Source organism: Balaenoptera ricei, chromosome 9 (assembly GCF_028023285.1).
Source record: "Balaenoptera ricei isolate mBalRic1 chromosome 9, mBalRic1.hap2, whole genome shotgun sequence".
Taxonomy (NCBI): Eukaryota; Metazoa; Chordata; class Mammalia; order Artiodactyla; family Balaenopteridae; genus Balaenoptera; species Balaenoptera ricei.
The window spans coordinates 33736519-33756947 of record NC_082647.1 but is presented as its reverse complement, the minus strand read 5'-3'; the positions used below and the strand labels follow the sequence as shown (position 1 = coordinate 33756947).

Genomic DNA, 20429 nt, shown 5'->3' with positions numbered 1-20429 from the left:
ATCATCAACCCATCAATGCTGTGAGCAGCCTGCAGAGACACAGCCAAACAAAGCTTGAACTTGAACATTCCTCTTCGGAGATTGCTAACTTACCCGTCTCCTTAATAAAATGCTCAGATAAAAATATCATCTGCCTTTTTTTAAGGTGTACATCATTGATTTAGTTACATCTCTAAAGAATGGTAGCTTACTATATTTCTTTAGAGGAAAATATACTTCATGGGTTCTGAAATTTCTTTGGGGAGAAAAAGAACCTATTGTAAATAATAATTTCAGTTATGTCCATAACAAAAAATTAAGCCCAGCTCATATATAGTCTCCTAAAATGAATTAATGCATGGTTGAAATATATATATCTTATAAACTGTTATAGCATAGAAATGTAAAACACCATACATATTTGAAACCATGGGAAAGTGCTAACCTTTTGTTTGTTTTGGTTTTTTTGGTAGCAGGGAATAACTGGAATTTCTTGTTCGGGTGCTTATTTGAAAAAATGGAGAGATTTTAAAACAGGAAATATATTTATCAGTAGTTTTTTCAAAATTCAGACAGATATACTCTATATATAGATTGGCGAATCCTACAATCGTTGTATTTGGAATACTGATTTGAAAGTATTGGATTTTTTTAAATTTTTACAAATTTACTAGCTTATTTGGTTTTTAGATGCTTGAAATTTTTTACAAAGTTCTCAGTTTGGTATTGACTCATTTTGAATCACTTTGACTCATTTCAAAAAGTTGAAACACACATACACATCGGTGTTATAATCATTAAAAAAATTGTTTTACTTTTTGTACATACCCTGGCCTTTGTAGTGTCAGGTTGGTATAGAAGCTCTTGTGCCCACTTACCAAAAAGAGTGAAAGAACAGAGCAAAGTTTCATTTAATTCAACTTTTGCCACCTGGTACTTTGTCTTACTACTTCTAATTTTGAGTTGTCAGCACCAATCAGCACTTTCCACTTCTTATGTTTCATTTTTTTAATTCCAGAAAATTAGATGTTTACCTTGGTTGAAACAAAACTCTTTATATCTGATTTCTTTCTAAGCAAATACCGATTTCTCTCACACACTTAAGAAGATATAAACCTATAGCTGGTGTTTTAGTCAGTTCGGGCTGTTGTAACAAATTACCATAGACTAGGTGGCTTAAAAAAACAAACATTTATTTCTCACAGTTCTGGAGGCTGCAAATTCCAAGATCTGGAGTCTAGTGAGGGCCTGCTTCCTGGTCCACAGATTGCCATCTTCTCGCTGTGTCCTCTCATGGTAGAAAGAGGGCACGAGAACTCTCTGGGGTCCCATTTATAGGGCACTTATCTCATTCATGAGAGCTTCACCCTCATGACCTAAGCAGCATCCAAAGGCCTCATCTCCTCACATCATCACACCGGGGATTAGGATTTCAACATATGAATTTGGGGGGGACACAAACATTCAGTCCATTGCAAAAGGTATCAGAAGCCATACCTTGAAAATGCAAACCAAACTCTTGAAGGTTATCTAAATGTCTGAAGCATTAAAAAACCCATCCGTTCATCAAGGCTTAAGTAGTCTTCTTATTTCAGTCTATTCATATGTTTAAGCAATAGATATGCCTTTTGGACCTACTATGTGCCAGATCTGTACTAGGAACTACAGAGAAAGCAGACTCATTCCCTGGATCTGTAAGTTCACATCCAGTTATAACCCAGTTTGTTTATTAATGGTGTCATCTCCTTCACTTACTTTTTTTTTTTTTTTTCCTCTCAATTCCCTGGGGAATGTGCTGCATTTCCCACTCTCTGCTTCTCCTAGTGAGAATCCATTTTTGTTTCTTCTACCCCTCCCCCACCTCCAACCTCTCTAGATCTCTGTTTTACAAAAGTCCAGTCTGACCATGAGGTATGTTCTTCAGAGAACTGGTTGGGAGGCTGAGCAGGTGATGCCCAAGTATCAGTCTCAGGCAGGAGGAATGGATGGAAGGCTGTGAACCTTCAGAAGTAAACTTGTCTTTTACTTAATTTAAGGAAACATTTTGCAGATAAGTACAAACCAAAACCACAGTGAAGTACCACTTCACACCTACTAGGATGGCTATAATCAAGGAAACGGAAAATAACAAATGTCAGTAAGGATGTGAAGAAATTGGAACACTAATACATTGCTGGTGGGAATGTAGAATTATGCATCCCATATGGAAAATGGTCTGGCAGTTCCTCAAAAGGTTAAACATAGGGTTACCATAAGACCCAACAATTCCACTCCTAGGTATATACCCAACAGAAGTGAAAATATATATTCTCACCAAAAGTTAGACTTGGATGTTCCTAGCAGCATTATTCACAATAACCAAAAAGTAGAAAGAACCCAAATGTCAATCAACTGATAAATGGATAAATAAAATATAGTATATTCATACAAAGGAATATTATTTGGCAATAAAAAAGAATGAAGTACTGATACATACTCCAACATGGATGAACCTTGAAAACATTAAGTGAAAGAAGCCTGTTACAAAAGACCACATATTGTAGGATTCCATTTACATGAAATGTCCAGAATAGGAAAATCTGTGGAGATAGAAAGTAGATTAGTGGTTGCCAGGAACTGGAGGGTATGACGGGCTAGGGTGCATGATGGCTAAGGGGTGTGGGGTTTCTGAGGTAATGAAAATATTCCAAAATTGGTTGTGAAGATGGTTGCACAAATCTGTGAATATGCTAAAAACCACTGAATTGTCTACTTTAAGAAAATGAGGAGAAAAACCACGTATCTCACGTTATATAAGAAATAATATCTCATGTTAAGTTGTATTCATCCTTCTTAAAGAAAATTAAATTCTAAAACAGTTTAATCAAAAATAGGACTCTCTGTGTGGGGTGAAGAGGGCTGGCCTTTATGTATTTATAGATATATTACAGAGAATTACTTTGTTCAGGGTTATGAATTTGGGGCCCTAGCCACAAGGTTTTATTTTATTTTTACATATATTTCTTCCCCTGTCCTCCCCCAGGTAATTTGAGATCATAGCCACCACAGTCAAGTAAATTCAGATTCCTCCCTACTCCCTCACCCTAGTCTTGTATTTTCAAGAGCATTAAAGAAAACGGTTTTGAGAACTAAACACTAAAGATTAGTTGTCAGCACAGTAGAAACTAAAAAGATAGCTGCCAGTCTTCTATTTCTTACTCATTGTCCTAAGACTGTCAGGTGATTTATCATAAGAATTAAATTTAAATGCTGGATTCTGTTCTGTCCTTAGAAATATCTCCATGACAACCAAAAGGAACTCCTAACTTCTTGCAAACATTGCTTCAGGAGTATTTTGAGAGTTAAGTGGTTACCCAATCATTTAGAATTCTGGCAATAAGAGAAAGTGAGGAATTAATAATAGAAACAATAGCAATAGGTATCCCTCCAGAGAAAGGGCTAATGATCAGCTAAAAATGTATTTGCATCTGTGATATGACCTCTGCCTGAAACTGCAAGCAGTCGTCTCTTTTCCACACAGCCTTCCTGTCTTCTCTGGTTCATTCCTTTTTCTATAACAAGCCACACTTATCCTAGCTCATGATCAAAAGTTGAGCTTGCCAGCTGTACTAATAACATTTCCTCTGTGCCATCAAAAACTATTTAGATGTGGAGTCTTTCTCCTTAGGCACACTTAACTTGTGCAGCCAAGATTACTGAAACAAGGAGTATTTGGCAAGGCAAATATATTGTGAAATTTGTTTTAATGCTTTGACTCATAAGTGGCTCTTGGGAGCTCAGAGTTGAAGTTTTTTATTGGTATTTACTCTGGTGCTCCAAGAGTAGATCAGTTGAGTGTTTAAAAAGAGGTCAAGCAAACAGATTCTGACATGAGATAAAGCTCCTTGGAAACCTGACTCTCCTATTTTCTAGCTGAGATTCTCTGTCATCTTTTCTTTATGGAAAACAATAGTACCTACCCTGTAGGATTATTGTGAGGAGTAAACAAAATACCCATTTAAAGCACTTAGCACAGTGCCTGGCTCAGTTACCATCATATATGGTGTTCTTCAGACAAAAAGTCTTAACTGGTAATGCACCAAATCAATCTATCCAAGTTCCAGAGGTGCAAAGAGCTTCTTTATGAAAAGAGTTATGTTAATCCTTTCTGGGAAATGAATATTTGGATGGGCTTAAGATAGTTGATAAAGTCAAAGATGATGACCTATTAATTAAGAAGGGATTGCTTATTATAGATAGGGGAAATGATATTAAAGAGAGCAAGAAGATAGGAGACAAAACAGTAGTAGGAGGTGACTGTTATGTAGCAGGTCTGAATAGAATGGAAGGTATAAGAGAGACAGAAACAAAACGCAAATACCTATAGGCAGGTTCAGAGGGATGAATGATCTCCAGTGAAGTAGAAAGCACAGAATGAGGCAGAGAACAGAGTCAGGTTATTAAGAGAGGCTGGTGTATTGTTTTGGTTTTTACTTGTGTGTGAGAAAATGAAATTTTTTTTCACCTTTGCAGTTTGAAGTGATTGACAACAATCAGGGAAATATGAAAACACTGGGGGGCAGGGAGGCGTGAGGGGTAGGAAAAACAAGAGGTGGTGAGCACCAGAAGTAAGTCAAGATAGAAAAATTGGTTAACTGAAATCTGGATAATTTGGGATAGAAGTTTGGTGTTCTGATAGTCTGCTTGTAACCAGCACCAAAAGGGAGGTAGGACTGGTAATTGAACTTCTTTTTACTTCCCCTACAAAAGTCACAAATAACTATTTGGCCCTAAATTTAGGAATAACAGTAGTTTCCATCCTTTCCCATTCTGACCAAATGACCTTTGATCCATCACTTAACTTCTGTGCAAATATAGCCACCCTGCTTAATGGAGTTGTTTTGAAAGTGTTGAGTGTTTGGGATAGAACAAATGTTAGAAAAAAAATGTCATGGTGTTTCATTTTTATAGCTCTGTGTGAGCATGGTTGGTTTCTCTAACAGTCCACTCTCTGGGAGCAAATTAGGGACTTTGGGAATCTTCCCAAATTGTTTCAGGCTACTTGACTCCTTTATTATACTGAAGAAAAAATTTACTACTGGTTCCCCAAAACATTTGTATGTTGTGTGTTTGTTAGAGTACTAAGCAGTTCATTCCCATTGTATGGATAAGAAAGCTGAGGTAGAAGGAGTGGTTATTTATTATTTAATCCTCATCTCACAGCTGCCCACGTTTGTCCCATGATTTCAAACACATGGCAAATGCACTTTCAGTGAAATGTAAAAGGGTATTTGGATGTCAGGCAATTTCACAAAGTCAATTTCAAGACCAGAGCTATGCTCAGCCTCCTGTACCCTCCTGTAGATACAACCTTATGCCCTATTTAAGAATGAGAGTCCCTCTGAGTGCTCCTAAACCCTCCTATAGTCTGAGTGTTCATCTCAGATAGTCAGCTGATTTGGACTTCATTATTACTGGGTTCTAGCAGCTGGGCAGATGGAAATTATATAGCTGAGAACCATCCCAAATTAGAAATACCTAACAGCAAGAATCACACCAATCATCAAACCTCATTTCCAAGGCATTGTTAAAACCATCAGGCCTTATTGTAAAACCAGGCCAAGAAGCAGAACTTTAGTTATAATCAAAGTAAAAAAGTATGATGGGACAATGGTCTGTAAGAAATGACAGCACACCATTTCAAAGTTAGCTGAGGGCCTATTTTGACCTCAAAAGATCTATACATATGGCTTAAGAGTAGCAAAGCTGGAACCAAATCCAGGTCTCCAGACTTCCCATTCACTACCCTTTCCATTACATCAAGGGAAGCTGTTCAGTGGGGAGGGTCAGGAGAATACATTAAAAAATAATCCAGAATCCTTGTAGCATAAGGGAGGTCTTCTGTGCTAGGGAGAGTTTTGGCTCCTCCAGTCCCTAATACAATCGTGAGGATTTGTCTGCATGTGCTGGCTGATTGACTGGAAGATCTCCTTCCCTAGAAATCATTAAAAGATAATTGGCAAAACTCTGTCTTGGGGGTGCAGATGAATTGTCTTCAAGGCAGGAGATTAGAAGATGTCGTATTGATTTACAGTGAGATAAACTGTTGGGCCTATAGTTCAAACACCCATGAGCTCGTCTAATCTGGTATTACCATTATCGTCCACATTTTCCCCTGACAGTATATTTAAACTGAGCTTGTTGGACTAAGGGTGCTTTCTGGTTTTTTTCTCAGGTTGTGGTTTCTCGATCAGGATCATTAACCCCACACGTGAATTTTCGCCTGGATTCCCACCCTGTGTCTCCAGAAGCAATTGTGGAGCACCCGCTAAACCAAAATGGCTATACACTCGTTGTCACTGGGAAGAAGGTAAGCCCTGTTCCCCAGGGAGGTTCCATGAATGTGGTTCCTCCTCAGTGGATATTTACAGCCAGTGTCATCTGGTCCTTTTTAACTTTTCTCTTCGTCTGGATTCACCTCTCTTCTATCAGGTTCTTTCCTGAGTATTCCAGAGATCTTCTGAAATCAAGTTAAATTTTTACTCGGAGAAGATTGGACCTATGTTAGGTCCTCTTCATGATGTGAACTTCTCCTTTTGTCCTGTATTTCTCAATGAGAAAAACAAACACGCAGAATGAGAATTACAGTCCTAAGGGCAGAACTCTAGTGCAGGCAGATAAATCCTGAAGTGTACCTTGGAATCTGACGCTGGCCAGTAATCCCTTTTCTCTGAGAGGAGGTGCATTTTGATGCCAGAATGATATGTAAACTTACTTAGAATTTCCCGGGGGTTCAAGTGTGTTTTCCAGCAGCTTAATTTATACTCTCTTGAGGGATAAATTGGGAGATTGGGATTGATATATATACACTACTATATATAAAATAGAAAATAAAGACCTACTATATAGCATGGGAACTCTACTCAATACTCTGTAATGACCTATATGGGAAAAGAATCAAAAAAAGGGTGGATATATGTGTATGTATAACTGATTCACTTTGCTGTACAGCAGAAACTAACACAACATTGTAAATCAACTATACTCCAATAAAAATTTTAAAATAAAATAATAAAAATAAAATCATCTCAGACAGAGCAAAATGTCCGAGTAAATAGAACCTCTAACATTGCATGGTAATGCTTGTGTTCACTGGACAGTAATGGTAACTTTTATCACATATGCGCCAACAGCGGAAGGAAGGAAGAAATTTGTTTTTTTTTATTTTAATCACGTAAGCATTATTACATGATTTGCACACATAGGTGCTATCCCTGTCAGGCTCTGTAAAATTATATTTATATGTATCTTCGATGTATTTAGTTTTTATTAACAAGCAAACAAAAAAACCCTCTGGAAGCTCTTTCCATCACTTGTCTTCACAGATCACCAAGATCCCGCTGAATGGCTTGGGCTGTGAACATTTCCAGTCCTGCAGTCAGTGCCTCTCCGCCCCTTCCTTTGTGCAGTGTGGCTGGTGCCATGATAAATGTGTGCGATTGGAGGAATGCCCTGGTGGAACATGGACTCAAGAGACCTGTCTGCCTACAATCTACAAGGTAGAAGTCTCTGTCAGCTGTCATGTGTGTTTTTTGGAAATCATAAATCCCACTGATGGAAAAATTCAAAAATTAATGTATTCATTTAGCTGTGAGGCATCAGCCCAAGCACCGTCTCCCTCCACGTTTTTATTTTTCTTTTTTTTTTGGCCGCAACACGTGGCACGTGGGATATTAGTTCCCTGACCACGGAGCAAACCCACTCCCCCTGCATTGGAAGCACGGAGTCTTAACCACTGGACCACCAGGGAAATCCTACCCCCCAGGTTTTTCCTTCAGGGTGGTGTTTGGGCACATGCCCCTAGGCCCTGCACTTGAAGTGCTTGCTTCACACTCTCCTTGGGCAGTTGCTCTCCCTTAGTGCTATGTGAATAAAAGAGTGGTGGCTAGAGAGCAATACTGCTCTCCATTTCCTCACACTGGGACCTGTTCCCTTCTGGCCTGCCCATTCTCTGATTCCTCACCAGCTGCTTTATCTACCAGGTGCCCAGGCATGAGCCTTCATCACACACGGGGATCCACTCATGGCATAATCCAGAACCCTAACCTGGACCGTGCAAGCTAGAGATCCCAGCCATGCTGGAGCAGGCCAAACAGGAGGTTTCGTTCTGTCTGACACATAGATGGTGGCTGTCTCATCACTGATGAGTCTAGAGGTTACCTCTCAGGGCAAGGTGGGAAGCAAGTAGATGGTGGACAAATGGGTGACTGTGCCTTCTCTCAAAGTTCCTGTGAGAGAAGTAAAAGCACAGCTGATGACTACACTAACCTCTATACTCTGTAAGCCGATTCATTATTTAATCCATTCCAAAAACATTTACTGAGTGCATACCACACAGCTGGCACTCTTCTAGACAATGGGGAGATACAGTCCCAGACAAGACAGAAGTGCCTCCTGCTCTTAGAGAACTGAGCTTCTAGAAGTGGACTTCAGCCATGACGTTGTAACCATGCTCTCTAACTCTCCGTTGCCTTATTTACTTAAGGATGTGGTTGGCGCTATGAAAATCTCCATGGCAGTTTTTTAAAATTTTTTTCTTGATCCAAACACATTTTACTCGAAGCTACTTCCCTGGTGAGGACCCAGTGTATATTTTCTCTGCCTGCATGTGGAACAGTTGGACTTTACTAAGTAGTTCCTGTGAAAGATTCAAGTTAAAGGTCTTGGTCGGTCTCCTGGTTCAAGCCCAAGTAAACAAAGTGTACGAGTCAGAACAGGAACCTCCCCCAAGATCATGGCTGTTTTCATTTAGCTACGGTTTGGGGAAAGATTTGTACCGGGTGACTGGGTTTTAAACCAAATCATTTTATGTTAGGTGTGACACAGTTATTAAGACTTAGCTTGATCAGCTAGAGAATAAACCAGGAGATATTAAGAAAGCAAATTTAAATCTATACTGTATTATTTATGCACTTTTTGTGTGTTTAATATACTTTTAAAACCACATGCAGTTTTATACGTTTTAAAACACGTAGCCGTGGCAATTTGAGACACCAGACCTCTGAATTCAGCTATTCCATGAAAGAGATATGGGGAGTGTGTGTGTGTGTGTGTGTGTGTGTGTGTGTGTGTGTGTGGTGTGTGTGTGTGTGTGTGTGTGTGTGCGCAATTAAATCACAACAATTTCATTTCAAAAACAGCCAAGCTGATGTTTTAAATAAAAAGCAGGTTAAGAACTTGTACAAATGAAACATTTAATTTTGACCAATGTACCTCCTTTTATTAGTAATGAAAGCTATATTAAAATGGTTAAAAACAGTAAATATTTTAGAATTTTCTAGAACCAGAGAATCTCTCATAATGTTTGAATCCCCCCACAACCCCGCACCTTCCCTAACTCCAGCACTCTAGCTGGAAATTTTTAAAAGGTTGGACTGCATCGTGCACAATTCACTGAGGCTTGGGTGCTACAGTTAGAAAAAACGTAATGCAGCTGAGTCCATAAATCCCTTTCGGTTCATAGTTGTTAGGAAGATTTCATGCTGCACTAGAGCATGACATTTAGCATTCTTACTGCAAAAAATAAGACAGATTATTCATCTTTTTCTTATCTGTCTTAAACGCTGCAGGCACAAAACCCAGCTAATGTGTAGAGTTTCACTTTCCAATAAATGTAAGTCAACCTGCTTTTCAAGGCACATGATGTTCAGTGGCTGAAATTCTTTGCAATTCCACATATGAAATATTTCAGGATTGCAAGCCCATTATTTTGTTTCAAACATGTTATCTGATCTTGTACTTAGAAAGCAATGAAAAATGCTTCAGAAAAGGAAGAGCACTTTCCAATATATTCTGAATTTATTAGGATAAAACTGTCATTCTTGTAGGATTAGAGTTCAGTCCCAGTGAGACAATAAAACAGTTTATTAATTGATCAGAAGACTCAGATAAGAAGCAACAGCGATATCTTATGAGGGACCTGAGATATCTTATCTCACGCCTGCAATATACTGCCACCAATATATTTGTGACATTTACTGAAGAGACAAATTTTAATTTTCCAAGGCTTTTGGTGGTGGTGGTGGTGGTGGTGTTTTAACTTTCTCATGTATATCCTAATGGGTTTTGAAAATATGATCATTTAAATCATTTTCACCTGTGAAAGGACAATAGCTGCTTTTGTGGCTAGCTCTACCCTATCCAGACCCAGCCTCTGTGGCTTTATGCCGGACACTCATTTCCTTCTCACAGAGTTTCTCTACCCTCAGGATAACTCAGAGTTTGCCAGCCCATTGTTGGTTCTGTCCAAGGGTGTGTAGTCCAAGACTGCGTCCTTCCTTTTCCCCTGGAAGAGTGAACGTTACCCCATAAGCTAAGGCAGAAAAGCTCAGATGCCCCCCTCTAATATTTCAGCCAGAAGAGGAAAGCTAAGTAGAGCTGGCTTTTCAAATCCTGATGATCTAGCAGAGGTTTTATAGTATCCCTTTCTGTTGCCAGCACACCAACCGAACAACTCTCCATGTCTTTTCTGAAATCATCACCTAATCCCTTTGCCTTATATAGGAAGTGATGATGAATGTGGAGTGACAGATTTCAATTTTTTTTTTTTTAACATCTTTATTGACTTCAATTTTTACATAGAAAGGGGGGAATCCAGACAGCGGGATCAGGCCAACATCAGCCTTGGGCTGTTTTCAGTGGGCAAGACTCCTCATTAAAAGAGGAAACAGCAGCTGTGTGACTGCCTCAGGCTGAAGAGAGTCCGGGAGGGTTAGATGTCTTGTTTTCCTCCTCCTGGATTTCTAACATAATAATAAACAGATATTTTTTTTTCCTAGCAGTTCTCATTTGGCTAGACAGGGGCGAAGTAAGTTTTCATGAAAGGCACAACTGTGTAATGGATTTCATGGGTAAAATAGCTATCGTAAAAGCATTAAGCTAAGACTTTTGAAGGGGTTTGACAACAAGGGTATGACTTTGGTTTGTGGTTATTTACTTGGGAGGGAAGGGAATGTTTGCAAATTTGTATTTTGCTAAAAGCTCTTCTAAATTGTAAAATAATCACTTTTACACTTTCACTAATTTGTCTTTAGCAAATACCTTTACTGGCTCTTGAGTTGCCTCTGTAGCGGTGCTGTGTTTTCCCACCATTGTACTTTACAGCACAATTTACAATATGTCCCCCGAAAAGAGCATTTCCTCTCTCAATTGTCACAAAGCTGCTGAGAAGCTTATTTTTAACATAGAAATTTGTTTTGTTTTAATAGTTTTAGCCTAAGAATAGTTGTTGTATAGACTTCATAAGAGCCTAATGCTATCTTATATCACAGTTGCCAAATTTTTATTAATGAATTCAAGTTTTACATTTTTTTTTTTTTTTTTTTGGCGGGGGCTGTGTTGGGTCTTCGTTGCTGTGCGCGGGCTTTCTCTAGTTGCCGCGAGCAGGGCTACTCTTCATTGGGGTGCGCGGACTTCTCACTGCAGTGGCTTCTCGTGTTGCGGAGCACGGGCCCTAGGCGCGCGGGCTTCAGTAGTTGGGGCGCGTGGGCTCAGTAGTTGGGGCGCACGGGCTTAGTTGCTCCGCGGCATGAGGGATCTTCCCAGACCAGGGCTCGAATCCGTGTCCCCTGCATTGGCAGGCGGATTCTTTAACCACTGCGCCACCAAGGAGGCCCAAGTTTTACTTTTAATAAACCAAAGATGAGCCTGCAATAATAAAAGGAACCTATTACTTATTTAATACTGAGCCTGAGGAAAAAAAGTCAATCCTAGAAATGAGATGTACGGTGATGCCAAGGGAGATAATTAGAAACATTGCTACAATACAGATCACATGTGGGGCTCTCTCCAATTCTGTTTTTATCTACTTCTAATAGAAATAATATATTGAATATATTAAATATTACATCATTTAGTTTGTCAACTAACCAGCTGGTATATATCAAATAGTGACCATATTTAAAGAAAAAATAAAAGTGACAGATTAGTAATAAATGTGAATTAAGTATAAAGGAATAGGTTCACTTATTCATTTGTTGATACCTGGCCTGCAGTAGATGATTTATAGTGAGTGAATGAATGAATGGCAAATATGTTTTGAATATCATCTATGTGGTTGATATTATGATAGGTGATAAATGCAGCTATGAAAACACTGGGTGCAGAAAGAGGTATTTTTACTGTGTGACTTTCTCCTCTGGGTGGGGAATACCATAGCAACATGAATGTAGCACACACTCAGCTGGCATACAGAGCAAGGCATATATTAGGGCTTGGCTTCTAGGGCCTGTAAAGGAGTTTTGATCAGAGTTCAATCTGGAGGCCCATGAAGGGGTTATAAGCGTGTAAAAGTCTGGGCCCAAAGTGTGTCTGCGCCCAAGAAGGCCCTTCGTCCCCACCCAGGCTGAATCTGCTCTCTCTCTCCCATCTCTGGATCTCCTGAAAATAGCTTGCTTCATCAGCCTGTCAGATAGTTTTAATGTTTGTTCCAGATTCTCTGAAATTTGTGACCCTTTTTCCTATAGTGAAAATTCATTTTTTTTAGATAATGGGAGAAGGGAAGGATTTCAGACTCTTTGAGTATACATATTTTGTTTGTTTGTTTGTTTCTTTTCCACACCTATGAAAGATAATAATATACTGGGTTTTTTTAAGTTCTATATTGTCCTCATAGGTTTTCCCAACTAGTGCCCCCCTTGAAGGAGGGACAACGCTGACCATATGTGGCTGGGACTTTGGATTCAAGAGGAATAATAAATTTGACTTGAAGAAAACCAAAGTTCTCCTTGGAAATGAGAGCTGCACCTTGACTTTAAGTGAGAGCACGATAAACATGTAAGGACATGAAATTGCTTGGCCAGGGTGTGCTTGGAAAACGGGTTTTGTCTTTGAATGAATCTTGTAAAACTCGCCCCAAATGTCTGTCTCTTGAGTTAAAAAGGGTCTTGGCCCATCACTCCCCTTGCGGATTTGTTTTGTTTTTAAAACTGTTTACTCACCAGGATTAAGGAGGAAGAAAGGTGACATTACTCAGGTGAAGAAAAGAAGAATCTAGCATCTGGGAGTTTTTCAAGCATTTTTGTAACAACTCTTGAGAAATTGAGTAGATTTGAAAGAATAGCACTGTTTGGGGTCGTTCCATCTTTAAAGTCTTCAAATAAAGAGAGTCTCAAACAGCTTTTTCTATAAAAATCAGAAAACAGCTCAATGTGGACCCTCTCTTCTAAATTCACTTTCTAAACCTCAGAAATGTAATGAAGCAGCTGAATCACACTTTTGAGACTTGTTTATGATGAGTTTAAATTTATATTTACCTGATATTTATTGGCACTGTAATGGAGGGAGTGTATCTCATTTAACCATTCCCAAATCTTGGGAAATAGCAATGTTATCCCTATTTTACATAGATGGTAACCGAAGTTCAGAAAGGTGGAGTGTAGATTAGCAGAGGTAATCCAGAGGGTAAGAGCTGAACAGGCCTTCAAACTCAGCTCTCATGATTCAAGACCTGTTCCTGTTCTACTGTATTCTACATGTAACTTCTATAAGATCTGAATCCCATAACGAACAGAGAACCCAGAAATTTTAAGTTATGTAGTAACAACAACCAAACATTTAACGTTTTATAGTTGAACCTATTCTTTCAAGCGGTTATTTTATACCTAGTAGAATTCCCTTCAGGGTTATACAAAGATCTAAATCTACTCATTTTACAGAGGCCAAAACATCAATTAATGTCGTACTTGTTTAGCTTAATGGCAAAACAAATTCATTCTAGAAATACCCCTTGTAAGTTCTTGCTCATTGTATTGTAAATTAGAGCCTGTAAAAGTGAAACATAATTCATCCTCTTTTGTTTGCAGGGCAGAAATAGAGACACAGATGTAGAGAACAAATGTATGGACACCAAGGGGGGAAAGTGACAGGGGAGGTGGTGGTGGTGGGATGAATTGAGAGATTGGGATTGACATGTATACACTAATATGTATAAAATGGATAACTAATAAAAACCTGCTATATAAAAAAATAAAATAAAATTCAAAAATTCAAAAAAAAAGTTATTTAATAAAACAAATTATATTTATACTTCTTAGGATTATAATAAGATTATTAATTCAAAAATAATTCTGTGGAAAGCCTATCACAACTTCATCATTTTTTAAGTAACTTAAATAAACACGTGAACCACAGAAATGTATCTTTTGACATAATTTAAAGAAGAGATTCTGCTTAGTTGTAATCAGCCCATTGTTTCATATGCTGTTGAAACACCATTTCTCCATCTTAAGTATGCCAAACATTATGCCTATAATTGTATATTACTAGATTATTATGAACTTTTCAATTGGTGAGGTCTGCATTGATGAGGTTTAACATTTCCTGTTTTGTCTGTATGAATAATACAAGACAGTCAATATAAAGTTTCGCATAATAGTACAGAAACAGAATTATACAATTTTCAATTCTAATGCTTACCTGGAAACTCTGCTTGCTATTTAGAGTAGTCAGCTCACTATTTAGAGATAATGTCCCATAATATAAAACAGCCAACCTAGAAAATACCTTTGGATTTATAACATATAAAACTTTGTTGTTTCAGGTTGAAATGCACAGTTGGTCCTGCAATGAATGAACATTTCAATATGTCCATAGTTATTTCAAACAGTCGAGGGACCGTACATTATAGTACATTTTCCTATGTGGTAAGTCTAGGCATTAATTTTCTCATGAACTAAGATATTTAATTATTACTTTATCTACTTAGAGTTATAAAATTAACAAGTTATTTTGTTTTGTTTCTATCTCTCATTCAGGATCCTATAATAAAAAGTATTTCTCCAAGTTATGGTCCTAAAACTGGTGGCACTTTACTTACATTAACTGGAAAGCACCTAAACAGTGGAAATTCTAGACACATTTCAATTGGTGGAAAAACTTGTACTTTAAAAAGGTGTTGTAGTTTATTTTTTGTTGCATCAGTCAAGACGGATTAATATGTATACCTAACAAATCAAGAAAAGATTGTTCTTCTTTTGTGGCGAAAAATCAAGACGTTTATTATTTACTCTCCATCTTACAAAACTTTCTCCTTCCCAAATCCATCTACTCCTTTTTGCTGATTTTTCTACCCTTCCCTTATAGTTTATTAATTCCGCTTTTAAGCTTTGTCTTCCCATCCACCTTCTTTATTGTTATGTTTAATATCCCAGCTATGCTATAAGCTGTGAGATTCTGGCAATTGACAATAAATTAAGATAAACATTTCCATCAAGATTTACAATTAGATCAAATCACTTTGGAGAGGTGAGAAGCATGAGGGAGAGTGGGTTAGGAAGTTACGTTTCTGCTTCTTAGATTTGGGAGAGCTCAGTTTAATCAAGTGCCAAAAGGATACTTTAAAATTGCTTAAAATCCCAAATATTTCTAAGTCAAGGATGGCCTAAGTTTGGGATCCAGTCAATTGTAAATTGACTACAATTTCTAGATTAGAAAGAGTTTTTTTCTAGACCACATCAGGAAATTCCCATTTAGGAGCCACTGACTGATACCCTTTTGATTTATGTATATAATTCTAATATATATGTGTCTCTAATAGCAAAGGTCCATTTTCTTAATTTTTTTGTTCAGTGTTTCAGATAGTATTCTCGAATGTTATACCCCAGCCCAAAGCACTCCAACTGAGTTTCCTATTAAATTGAAAATTGACTTAGCCAACCGAGAGATGAACAGCTTCATTTACCGGGAAGACCCCATTGTCTATGAAATACATCCCACCAAATCTTTCGTTAGGTAAGTAAAAGCTTCTGATGGGTATAAGAAAATAATGAACGTGAGGATGACTGGCTGTCGAATAGTCGAAAGGAAGACAGTTTTATCTCTGGATTTGATACTGTTGCATTTTTTTTGAAGGCTACCTTTCCAATTCAGGAGTGAAAACTACATTCAGGCTCTGAGTGCAATTTGACTTTATCAGTGCTAGTTCATGCCATTTTATCCTATTCTAAATAGATTTCATTAAAACAGTTTAACTGGACATCATAGTATTGATATTTATGCACTTATATTATGTACATTTTAATTCTATACTAACCTTAGTGCCTAAAAGTGGAATCACCTTTTTCTCTTCATTCTTCAGTGTGTTTTTGCCCTGCCTACTTTACACACAGCTTTTCCCTATATCAGACTCCCTCTGAATCAATATCTCATTGGACCCAATTCAGTCTGCCTTGTTTCTGTTAATTCTATCAGTCTAGCAGCAACAGTTAAGTTCGTTTTTCCTTTGTATTTTTTTCAGACAGGAAAAAATATTTCTTTTGCATATTTTGTGAATAAAAAGACAAATGCATTTCTTCAGCTTATGAAATATGAATTTTTAAAACGCTTTCAAGTTAAATAAATTATGGCCAAAGAAAAACTACCACTGAACTTTGATTTGACTTTGGCTGTGGCTATAACTTGGAGTCACTACATGTGATTTAATTTAATTTCTCTCTTAAAATACTTGATAGAGAAAGAACCTCTCAATATTGCTGTTTTTCTATTTTATTTTGCCAGTGGTGGGAGCACAATAACAGGTGTTGGAAAAAACCTGAATTCAGTTAGTATCCTGAGGATGGTAATAAATGTGCACGAAGCGGGAAGGAACTTTACAGTGGTAAGTCCTCTGAGTGATAGTTGTGCTTAGAGCTCAGCATCTCTGCTTCTACCACCAGCTTTCAGGGTAGCAGAGACATTTCAGTTTTGCCTTTAATGTTTGCTAGTAATCTTCCTTGCAGCATAGGTCAAATAGTATTTTCTATTCACCAACTAAAATTATCTAGTCTCAGGCTAACATTATAAAACACACACACACACACGTAATATTTAGACACAGATAATGATTATCAACTTGAGGCAGTGTTTTTTAAAGACAGTCAGTACAAGGGCAAACCACATCATTCCCTGTCTTAGTCAGTTCAGGCTGCTATAACAAAAATACCATAGACTGGGTGGCTTACACAAAAAACATTTATTTCTCACAGTTCTGAAGGCTGGTAAGTCCGAGACCAGGGTGCCAGCAGATCTGGCTGTCTGGGGAGGGCCTGCTTCCTGGTTTGCAGATGAGTATCTTCTCATTGTATCCCCACATGGAGGTGAAAGAAAGAGGCAGCAAGATCTCTTGTGTCTCTTCTTATGACAGCACTAACTCCCATCATGAGAACTTCACTCTCATGACCTACTTACCTCCCAAAGGCCCCATCTCCAAATACCATCACACTGGGGATTAGGCTTCCAACATATGAATTTGGGGAGGATGCAATCATTCAGGCCATAGCATTTCCCTATCCCCCCTTTTTTAATACCCCGTAGAACATCAACCCTTTTGCTCTAATAAAACCCTTGGGTAAAGCCTCTAATCTTGCCACAGCATCCTTGTCTTCCTAAGTGGTACAGTGTTTTCTTACACATCCCTGCTTCTTACCATTCCTCTTGTGCCTTGGTTAGCATGTTATCAAATAATGAGAAAGAGCATTAGAATATTTATGCCCTAGATTGTGTATGTTGTTTGGTATTTCTCCACCTTTTTTATTTTATTTGCAAGGTCAATCAGAATTTAACTGAATTCCTCCTTAAAAGTGATCGACCTATTTTGTGCTCTAACAATTTTGAGGCATCACATTAAAATGGTAGTTTTACTTCAGACCTTAGGAAGTTTGGAGTTATTTACAAAGATTTCATATTTTTGTTGTTTTTCTTTGATATAAAATATCCATAATCTAGTTGGACTTGTACATGCAACTTAGAATGAAAGTTCTAAGTGCCCCCTCTCAAGCAGGGGCTTGACTGGGGAGGCAATAGATTGAATTACAGCACTTCCTTTTAGATTCCCATCCAATATTTTGTGAAGGCTAAGGCCACAGTGTGCTTTAATTACAAAAACCAATTTGGGGCTAAAAATGTCAAGCCAAATCACCAAACAATAAGGTCATCTCAAATGAAATTTTTCTTGACCTTCTCAGTCAGCCACATTGCATCACCTCTAAAGAGTATTATTAGATTTTTATAATATTCCTGAGAGATTGTACTCCAGGGAGTCACCGTATGAAGTAGAGAGCTTTGAAACCAATCCCCGCACATGGCCACAAACAAAGTTAGAATACCGCCGCTATTAATTTAAAGGACATCGGTTCTCCACAGCCAGGCATAGCAATTTTTCATTAACCTATAAAAATAACAGTAACCCTCTTTGGTGTTGGCATGTGACTTTTTAAAGTAGGAATCTGAGAAATTATTAGTTTATCTAATTCACACCAAGACTGCGTTATTGAAATAATGGCTAAGTTTTCTTCCTTCTCCCTCACCAGCATTATGATGACATGTGGCATCATTCATTCATTTGTAATCAGATAGTTATTAAAATCTCCTAGATGTGCCAAGGAAGATTCAAACAATGGTAGAAGATTTAAATCTTATCTGTTTACATATCTGGAAATGTAAACTTCTCTTATTTTAGCCACAAACATATTAGTACAATAGAACAATGCATTCAAATTGGACAGGAATGAAAAATTCAGTGGGTCTATTTGACTATTGTTTGTGAAAAACCTCTTAAAGAGACGTGTGTTCCTTCCATGTTCCCTGCTTCTTATAGAATTTGAAGCTGACCATGATGAATTGAACGCATTCATTATTTAGCAGAGAAAAACTCTTGGTCAGGTTTGACTTAGATATACCAATCCAGCCACAATAATTTTTAAGCCTAACGAACCCAAATATTTTAAAATAAAAATACTAATCACCTTCTTAACAAAATGCATATTAATTTGTTAATATGCATTATGTCCCAGAAGCCAGCAGTTTATTGTATAGTTTTCAAATTTCTTGTTATGTAGAGAATTACTGTAATAGCAGTAAAATTGTTCATTTCCTTTATTTCAAGATGATAGAATAAATAGCTTTTAGCATTATAATATGGATTTGATACAAAACTAAGTAATATTTTATTCATATTATATCTATGTATCAGTTTTCTTTATCTGCTTATAGCACACATTTTTTAATGTAGGATAATTTTTTTAATTATTTTTAAAAGAAAATATCAAATATCCAATTTTGTTTGTGCTTTTTATGTATATCCTGAGTCCTTTTTCTATTGTGGGCATAAGTAATTGTTTTATCTCCAACTCTACTTGTCAAAGAAAAGGAAATCTGAGGGATGTTGTTGCTTGTTTGTCTTTTCCTTGGAGGAAAAAATGCAACCATTTAACCTTACACGTGCCACTTTGTGTTGGTGGTTTAGTCTAAGCACAATCAAAAGGAAACCACATTTTCCAAACTTCTATAAATCAGAATTACAAAGGGGAAGATTTGAAATGAGAGATGGAAGGGCATGAAATAATAATAACAGAGCCTTTGTAAAATAGAGAGCATAGGAAAAGATTTATCAGTAGAGAATACAAAGTGAGCAAGAAGCCGTCCAGTGTGGGAGTTATGTGAATTTTAGGGTCAGTGGCGTAGGATTTATGTTCCCTACTTTGCCACTCAGAGCTGTGTGACCTGGTCTGATGACATCAGCTCGAAAAGCTCAGTTTCTTCATCTGTAATTATGTGTGTAATCGTAGCACCTACCTCATAGGATTATTGTGAGAATTAAATGAGACCAACCTTGTACTAAAGTATTTTGCACAGGACCTGGCACTCAGTAATTGATAGCTTAAAACACACTCATAAGATGACCTGTATACACTACCAAATGTAAAATAGATAGCTTGTGGGAAGCTGCTGCATAGCACAGAGAGATCAGCTTGATGCTTTGTGATCACCTAGAGGGGTGGGATAGGGGGGTGGGAGGGAGGCTCAAAAGGGAGGGAATATAGGGATATATGTATACATATAGCTGATTCACTTTGTTATAAAGCAGAAACTAACTCACCATTGTAGAGCAATTATACTCCAATAAAGATGTTAAAAAAAAAAAAAAGACCGTGTTGTTTAGAGAATCACATCTGTCATGTTTCCAGAAATGTGTTCTTCAACATTAGGAAGTTAAATGGAGATATTTTTCAAAATTGTACATTTTCAATTGATTGTCTGAGACAGTGAAATGTGAAAGTTGCTATTGATGTTGTCAAGCTATGTTCTGTTTACAGTGGATAATTGTGTCTTACTATAGGCATGTCAGCATCGCTCTAATTCGGAGATAATCTGCTGTACAACTCCTTCACTACAACAGCTGAACCTACAACTCCCCCTGAAAACCAAAGCCTTTTTCATGTTAGATGGGATCCATTCCAAATACTTTGATCTCATTTATGTACATAATCCTGTGTTTAAGCCTTTTGAAAAGCCAGTGATGATCTCAATAGGCAATGAAAATGTACTGGAAATCAAGGTAAGAAATGCTTAAAATCATCTCTTAAATCATCAACTTGCACCTAATTGACTTCATAGCTATGTGAATAAAATTGTTTTACTTGGTCATTATCTTCTAC

The 20429-nt window shown here is 37.6% G+C and overlaps 1 protein-coding gene across 2 annotated transcripts in view; it reads left to right on the top strand.

The window, feature by feature from the left end:
• MET (MET proto-oncogene, receptor tyrosine kinase) overlaps window positions 1-20429 on the top strand; it is a 126046-nt gene that overhangs the window by 71545 nt on the left and 34072 nt on the right. For both annotated transcript variants that reach the window (XM_059933547.1, XM_059933546.1), the window contains exons 4-11: window positions 6194-6328; window positions 7344-7517; window positions 12632-12792; window positions 14558-14660; window positions 14772-14908; window positions 15586-15747; window positions 16513-16612; window positions 20111-20329. In XM_059933547.1, the coding sequence (XP_059789530.1) occupies window positions 6194-6328; window positions 7344-7517; window positions 12632-12792; window positions 14558-14660; window positions 14772-14908; window positions 15586-15747; window positions 16513-16612; window positions 20111-20329 (1191 nt within the window). The remainder of the gene's footprint in view (window positions 1-6193; window positions 6329-7343; window positions 7518-12631; window positions 12793-14557; window positions 14661-14771; window positions 14909-15585; window positions 15748-16512; window positions 16613-20110; window positions 20330-20429) is intronic.